Genomic DNA, 8238 nt, shown 5'->3' on the forward strand with positions numbered 1-8238 from the left:
TTTATGGCCATGAGCAATAAACTTTTTTATTCATCTTTTTTTTTTAATGGAAAAAATTTCAACGCTTAATTTTTTTTCTCACAATCTCCTTCTTTGGCTCTAGTTTTCACTCTTAGGTGAAAGCACATAATTTATTTTTCTCTTGTCAGTAATATTCTGGAAGGGAGCTGTAAATCTAGACTGCATACAGTTGGGAAATGATTTCTGAAAGAATTCTTTTGCAAATATGTGGTGCAATCCTCCAAAACACTTCGTCCCTGACAGTCCTCAGGGGGTGGTACAGACATATCAAAGCGTGTAGCAGCATGTGTACTCAGTGAGACTGGATGCTTTGGATTTTCCTGTGAGCAAGAGGACTTTACAAGCTTTGGTTCACAGAGATGAATGATTAAACCAACTTCTGACTGTTGCTGTTTTTGTTTTCCTACACTCAGGCTCTCACCTGAACTTTCACCGCCTGGTATATGCTGTTGGGATATCCGTAGGAGATCGCTCAGGAATGGTGGATCACTTGCTGCCTACTGATGAATCCTTTTCATCTACAAGATCTTCTCTTGGATACTTTGGGGACATGACAGCAGGGGTGAGGTCCTACCAAATGCTACCCTCTCCCCTGTCAGAAGATGACAGCGACTCCTCCAGCTTTTGTTCTTGTTCTAGCCCTGACTCCCAGGGTCTCAGCTCCAGCTATGGAAGCACGTCGAGTGCCGAAAACCAGGACAGTATCTTAGACTACTTACTGTCCCAGGCATCTTTGGGGAGCACCACTGCATCATGGTGGGACAAAAGGAGACTTCAGCCAGTATTGAAAGAGGAGTACTTTAGGTTGCCTGAATTTGCTGTGGATATGGAAGACTCAGGACCATTTCAGCCCACGCTCGAGGAAATTGAGGAATTTCTGGAGGAGAACATGGAGCTGGAGCTCAAAGAGAGACCTAAAAGTGAGACCAAGGACTTGAGAGCTTGCAGCCAAGTTTCTGTTGCTTCGCTACAGCAAAAAGACCATATGTTACCCAGCACTAGCTTAAAAGAGAGTAAAAATGAACAGCTGAGCAGCTCAACAGAAGGTGGCCAAGCTTCAAATGGAGGAATGACCCTGGAGAATGGTATACCAGTTATGCTTCAAATTCAACCTGTACAGGTCAAACAGGAGTCCAACACGAGCCCCAGTTCCCAAGGACCAGCACAAGAGAACATTAAAATTGCACAGCTCCTAGTCAACATCCAAGGACAAACATTTGCCCTTGTGCCTCAAATAGTTCAGTCATCCAATTTGAACTTGTCCTCTAAATTTGTCCGCATCGCTCCTGTCCCCATCGCTGCCAAGCCACTTGGGCCAGGAGGCATGATCCAGGGTCAGACGGGAATCATCATGGGTCAGAAATTTCAAAAGACCCCTGCAGCAGAACTCATTAAAATGCACAAATGTTCTTTTCCTGGTTGTACTAAGATGTACACAAAAAGCAGCCATTTGAAAGCCCACCTGAGGAGACATACAGGAGAAAAGCCTTTTGCATGCACGTGGCCAGGTTGCGGATGGAGGTTAGTATTGGGGTGCAGCACTGTCCAATCCTCCTTCCCCTTTTTGCTCACTTGTCAAGGAAATAGGTTTGCAGACTGACTTATAAGCTGTTTCTGTTCCCCAAACTTGTTTGGTTGGTTTGAGAACTAAGATCTTTTTCTTCCTGTTAGGTAATCCAGGGGCTTTGGTAAATTAAATAGCAGAGCATCACCTGCTGGCACCAGCTGTTTAAGTGCCTTGAAAAATAAAAGTAATCCATGGTAATTTGTATTTCATTCCAAGGGGGTCAGATTAAGCTTATTACCACAGGCAGTGCTTTGTGTTCACATGGGTCTGGTTGCAACAGACCAGCTGCAACAGATACTTGTCTGGTCCCAGCTGAGGGCTGTGAGCAGGCTGGGTGGTTTAGGGCAGAATCGCTGTGCGTGGCCGTGCGGCTTCAACTGTGTGGGGCTGATGTGATCACTGAAGGGCTGTGACAAGTGAGTCTGGTTAAGAGCAGCAGCAGCATTCTGTGCAGATTCTTCAAAACTGCATTCCATCCCACTCCTTCTGGAAATGCTGGCAACGACACTCCAGCGTGCTGGGGGTTTTATTCTCTGCATTGATTCAGAAAAATGCGTGGGTGCCACTCAAAGTTGCAACAAGCTGTCAGATGTAACAGCACAGCCAGAAGGCTGAGGTGGAGTGAATGAAAGAGTGCAGGTTTGATTGAGCAAAACGTTTTCACAGAGGGTATCTACTAGTTGAAAGATTAAAAGAAAGAGTAGATTTTTTTTTTTCCCAGATATTTAAGGAAATTTTGACAGAAGCCTTCCTCCCCTCTTTCCAAGCAGCTGTATTACTAGCCTGCCTGCTGGCAAGGGTTAATGTACAGCACCACAAACTGTGATGGGAGAAAACAAAATCTTACTTCCCTTGCATTAAATTAAACCAGATTTCTTTCAAAGAATACGCTGCAGAGCTTCAGTGAGCAATGTCTAATGAGGAAAGAGTTGTGATCATGGGGATTGGATGAGGTAAAAAGTAACAGGAGAGAGCTGTATAAAAATGCAAGTATGTGAGACATGCAGCAGTTAGAGATGGCTGGACTGGTCTGAGGGAAAAGGTCAGAATGGAGCTGAATCCTCTGCTCACCAACTGGACCAGTTTGAAATTTGCCTCTCAGAAGGACAAGGATTAATGCAATTAATTTCTGTGATGATTTTCTCTACCATATCAGTTTATGGTGACTCTAGTTGGTGGTGATTTTATATTTTCTTTTTCTTTCCTTTTTGCTTCTCATGAGCCAGGCTCAGTGGCTCACTGCTCAAGATGCAGTAAAATTCAAGCCGTGTTCTTTAGCTGGTTGGTCCCATAAACTGTAGTCTGTTTTGCTCCTGACCTGCAGCACGGGCACTTGCTCCTGTTTATTTGGTTGCTGGAATATGCGCACATAGGCAACAGATGTGAACAGGCCTGTGGGTGTCAGGTTGGCTTTCTTTGTGCTGGGATGTGAGCAAAACTCTGAATTTTGTGACAAATGGATGAGGCATGTGAGGGTCTGTCTGATCCATGCTGAGATGTACACTAGCGCTCACCGTGCCTTCTGTGGCTCAAGTTCAGGAGCTTGAGGTTTTGCCTGTGGGTGACTTTCTCCAGCTCTGGCTTATTACAGAGCTGGTATTTCACAGGTGTTGAAACCAAGGGGAACATTTAGGAAATACATTAAGTGATAAGGGATGGAGATTGAACTGTGCTGGGGTGCCTGCCATCTCCCAGTGTTACAGCAGTTGGTGTGGATCTAAAGCAGGATGTAGGTGTAAGGTGGGCCAGGAGAAGAGCAGGTCTCACAACTGGCAGCACCCTGAACCTTCACTCTCAGCCAGCCACAACTTTTTAAAGATGAGAAGCCTAACAAGGATGAGAAATTAATCATCTTAGCTGTGAGGAGTGTGTGCCTTGTCCACAAACAACTCCTGGAAGGGATTTTCAAGCACACTATTGCTGTTCATCTTGTTGCTTTTCACGGCCTAGGCTGGTACCCCAGTCCCCAACACCCCCGAACTTTGGAAGGCCTCAGCTCCAAGTGTGGAGGTAGCACTTGAGGAGCTACCTCCTGGGCTCACAGCAGTCCTTACCACCAGCCTGAGATTCCTGCACATACCCTACATGCTGCTCCCACATTAAAGGCCAGACCAAACTGAGCACTAAATTACTCAGTCCCCTTTCATCAATAAAGCATGTTTACCCTTTCCACAAGTTCAGTGAGGGCTGTGATCTCACATGACTTAAGTTAAACGCATCTGGACTCTCTGTTTGCTCCCAGTTTTATATCATCTCAAAGTAATTCAAGCACTAAACCATTCCTGGGCTCTGATTCCCCCCTCCTTTCTCTGTGTTCTTGTGCTTGCGTATTTATTTTTTCACCAAAGACACTTAAGGTCTGACCTCACTGAAGACAGCAATTTCAAAAACAAACCAGCGTTGCCTAGCACAAAGAGGCTGAGCTGTGGGGGGGTGAAAGCTTTCCTGGCTCTCTGGGCAGCCCTGTTACGGTGAAGCTCTGTGCTTTAAATATGCCAAGGTAGGGATGTGCACACAGCAGACCCTTTCGCTAACCCCTAGGACAGCTGGACAGCCCTAAGCACCTCCTTAGAGGAGGCTTAGTCCTGCTTGCTTGTGTCCTTCGTTGGCACAGGGCAAGAGCTGTTTTGGGCAGGCTGCAGAGAGGTGTTCATAAGTGGCTGGTGACCCGTTGCGTTCGATAGCCTGCTGTACCGGGCGGTGTGCTGATCCGTGTCGTACCAGCTTGTACCTTTGGTACATGGCAGCCTCTGGTTAGAGCTGCTTCTGAGACAACCCTGACCAAAAAGCTGAGCTGCTGTCTGAGCTAGTCCCTAGCAGCTGTATTATGGCATGCAGCAGGAGAAGCTCCTGCTGTCACTCCCTGGTGCAGCAGTGTACAACGCTGCAGTCATGCATTAGGCAATTGCATTTCAGTGTCTTCACCATCTCTTGGGCTGTAGGTGCTTCCCTGCAGCCAGTGCTGCAGGTGACAGTGTGCAATGCAAAACTCTTGACTGGTGTGGTAAGGCAGACTTTAAAGGCTTGTAATGCAAGTGGCCAGGACAGTGTATGGACTGGATGAGCCTGGGGATGACTATGCACATGGTTGGCATCTTGCAGTCACCTTTTTTGCTGGTGCTTTGTAAAAGGGTTTGCAGGTATGTGGGAGAAGTGCTGGTTTGCTGTAGTGGTGCTATGGGGATAGGCAGGATGAATATAGAGCCTCTCCAATGCAGAAGGAAGGTATGACCTGGGTCAGTCTCAATGGCTGGTGGCCATGCTGGGACCATGGAGTACTTGGCTGAAGCTATTGATGTTTCTTGCCCTGTGAACCACATAGTGATGGCCTTGTTTGACCAGGAGATACGGGACACATTCTATGCATCAGGGAACTCTAAGGTTTGTCTCACAGGAGATACACTTCAAAGCCCTTTGGGATCCCACCAGATGAAAGAATGAAGGAGACTCTTTCATTCCTGTGGGATTGCCCAGATTCCTCCACCTTTCCTTTTGAAGAAGGAATCCTTCTGGAAGTGGTAATGACTTGGGATAGCGAGGTGTTCAACAAGCCTTCGTTTGTTTGAATTTGGCATTCCACTGGAAATTACTTGCAGTTTTCTTGAGGTGATCTTAGTGCCAGAATGTGCTGCAAATATAATTTTTCTGCAGAGCCAGGCTCCCAGATGCTCCTGGCTTCCTTGTCCTAACCTTTGCGTTGTTTTTTGTAAACACACCAACAGCTCAAGGTTTATTTCTGTGGGCTCTGTAAACTGATCTTTCCGTGACTGCTGGGGAACAGAATTGCAACATTCCTGCCTCCAGCTAAGGACATCATTATGAGGCAGAGTGTATTTTTATCAGATGAATTCATCCAAGCTCTCGGAGTATGAGTGGAGCTGCTCATTCCTGATATGTGCCTCTTTATCCCCCACCATCCATTCAGTCCTCATCAAAATGCACTTGCAGATCTCTTGTGCAGGATTAGCCATGTGCTACTGCACTTCTGTGGAAGATGATGACCTTAATGGCCAAGGACTGGGACAACGCAACTCAGTCACATCTGGTTTCACACCTTCTCTGAGTGATAAGGCTGTATGTGAGCAGATGTCTCTTTGCAAAGCCATTTTCCCTCTTTGCTCCCCCTTTTCCCTGGACATGGTTGCCACCACTGGCAGCAGGTCATTTTCTTGTCCAGTGCTGAGTCCTGCTGAGGTAGTCTGCATGGGCAACATCCTGCTCCGTTCATCTGTTGTTCTACAAGAGCATCCTCCAGGGATGTAGCATTGGAATTAGCTCATAACTACGGACTGAGGAGAAATCCCTGGCCTTGCTGTTCACAGGTCCAGGCTGTGGTTTTGGGAAACAGAGTCACTAGAGAAAGCAAATATTTAGGTACTAGGGGAGAAGAGAAATCCCTGCCATATCCTTTATGAAGAAGAAGCATCCCAGGTGAGGAACAGGGTGATGGCTTCATTAGGGCATCTGCCTATTGCTCATAATGGTGAATCTGCCACTTGCACCATGGGGATACCAAAGCAAATGCAAGGCAGCAGACCAAGGGAATGGGTGAAGGAAATGCCCTTGGGAGAGATGTGTCCACACCATATCTTACCCATGGTGAGTATCTGCGTCTGCTTTGCTCCGGCTTCAGAACGCTCTCTGGGTGCCATCACCAGACTGAAGAGCTGTGGGAACCAAGAAAACCATTCCCAGCCTTCCTAGTATGTGCACCCTGTTCCTCAACTGGTGGCGGGAGATCGGAGCTAATTAAAACCTTTATGTGGAAACTCATTTCCATGCAAGAAAGACTTACTCATAGGAGCCCAGCAGTCCTGTTTTTTCCCCTTTCATAAAAACAGCGTATTCACTCCGTTGGTGATGTGCTATTTTGCTCCAGAAGGGCACATTTTTCTACATGTTCTTTCCTTCATTTATTCAGCTAGTGCCCATGACTTCATTTATTTATTGTAAATAAACAGCTGATACCATTTCTTGCAAGCTCTCTTTCTGTGCTGCTCTTTGTTTTTGCTCTGGCAACAAAACACTTAATTGCCCTTTGTTGGGCAGCAAATTTTTTTGTACCCATCTGGACAGGACTGTTTTAGTGTGACATTTTTAATTAACCCTTTGGCTCCCAGTCATGTTCAAGCTGGAAATAGAGCCAACCTCATTGTTAGGACCAAAAGATTAGCTGATTTGAGTTCAGTAAAGCCTGTGGGATTCATGTTGGCTATTTGGGGATTTTTCTGTGGAGATGGAGGTGGGAAATACCTAAAATTAAAATTACTCTGGGAGACAGCTTTGGTAAGTAAAGTTTCAATCTTGATTTCAACCTACTCATGAAGTAACTATGCTGATGGTCATTGGGATCCACTTGGATTTTGACTATTACAATGTTGATCATCTCTGAAACTGAGGTGTTACTATTTAGCCTACAGAAGCACATATAAAAAAAGACAAATTTTCCTCTGGATCTGATAAGCCATATAGCTTCTGGGTAGCTATGTCTGAATATTGTCAGGCATCCACCTCAAACTAGGTGCAGTTACTGGATGTCCTTTGTCCTTGTGGCAGTGGGAGGCTGGAGCAGACCTCACCTGCAGGACATTGGTTGTTATGTCTGCTTGAGAATGGTCTGTGCTTGTGTTTGCAGGAGAGAGGTTGTGGGACAGGCTTTGAAGGGGACTGGCAGAGGGGCCAGAAGCAGCGCTGGTTTAGTTGATCTGTACTCATGTTATTTGGTTTGGGTCAAGGCAAACCAAACCAAATCAAACAAAACCAACCAAAACCCAAACCAACAAAACAAAACAAAAAACCCCCAACCATTTATCTTACAAGGCTTCTCTTCTCTTCCCTTCTCTCGCAGGTTCTCCAGGTCAGATGAGCTGTCCCGGCACAGGCGCTCCCACTCGGGAGTGAAACCCTATCAGTGTCCTGTCTGTGAGAAGAAGTTTGCTCGAAGTGACCACTTGTCCAAACATGTCAAGGTGCATCGGTTCCCACGAAGCAACCGCTCCGTCCGCTCCGTGAACTGATTGCTCCCACTTGCCCCTTCCTGCCCAGCCATCCTACGACAGCTGATGACGGCACTTTGCTCACTGTGTTTCTAGTGCTAATTTATTTGTCTCCACAGAACAGTCAATGCTGTTACTTGATACCACCATGTCTGAGTGTCCTATGTCCTTTAAAGATGATTTGAGAATGAAGTTCTTTTTGGGTCAAGGGAGGGGGATGCTTGTTCCTTTTGTCTTTTTTTTTTTTTTTAAGGATGTTATTTTCCTTTCCTATCTTTCTCTCCTTTGCTGCTGCTTCTTTTGGAAGTTACAGTGTTTTATTTTTAGCTGTTTTCTGCTGCACAGGAAAATGTAAGAGTTGCTTGCTGCTAGTTAATTATAGCCCTGGCATTCCTCAGGGCTTTGCTCATGTACAGGCCATTCATTGTGAGTTTTTATTAAGCTGCTCTATTTGTCCAGTTTGGAAACAGCAAATTCCTTTTGAAATGAAAACAACTCCTTTGTTTTTGGGTTGCCTGAGCCAAGGATTTGTAGGGGCTGGCCATAGGAGGAGGAACAGTGGGAGTCAGGGACAGGGGGAGGCAGGGTGTGAAGAACGCTGGAATGTGCCTCTGTGCCTCTCTGACTTCTCTGGCTCACATTTACCTTTTCCTT

At 46.1% G+C, this 8238-nt stretch overlaps 1 protein-coding gene across 1 annotated transcript; it reads left to right on the top strand.

Annotated features, from left to right (window-relative positions):
• The first annotated feature begins 484 nt into the window (after nucleotides 1-484).
• KLF15 (KLF transcription factor 15) lies at nucleotides 485-7792 on the top strand. The gene is made up of 2 exons (XM_054387448.1): nucleotides 485-1542; nucleotides 7437-7792. The coding sequence occupies exons 1-2, from the start codon at nucleotides 500-502 to the stop codon at nucleotides 7603-7605; spliced, it is 1212 nt and encodes a 403-aa protein (XP_054243423.1). The 5' UTR covers nucleotides 485-499; the 3' UTR covers nucleotides 7606-7792.
• Nucleotides 7793-8238: the final 446 nt, after the last annotated feature.

Source organism: Indicator indicator, chromosome 15 (genome assembly GCF_027791375.1).
Source record: "Indicator indicator isolate 239-I01 chromosome 15, UM_Iind_1.1, whole genome shotgun sequence".
In the NCBI taxonomy this organism is placed as follows: Eukaryota; Metazoa; Chordata; class Aves; order Piciformes; family Indicatoridae; genus Indicator; species Indicator indicator.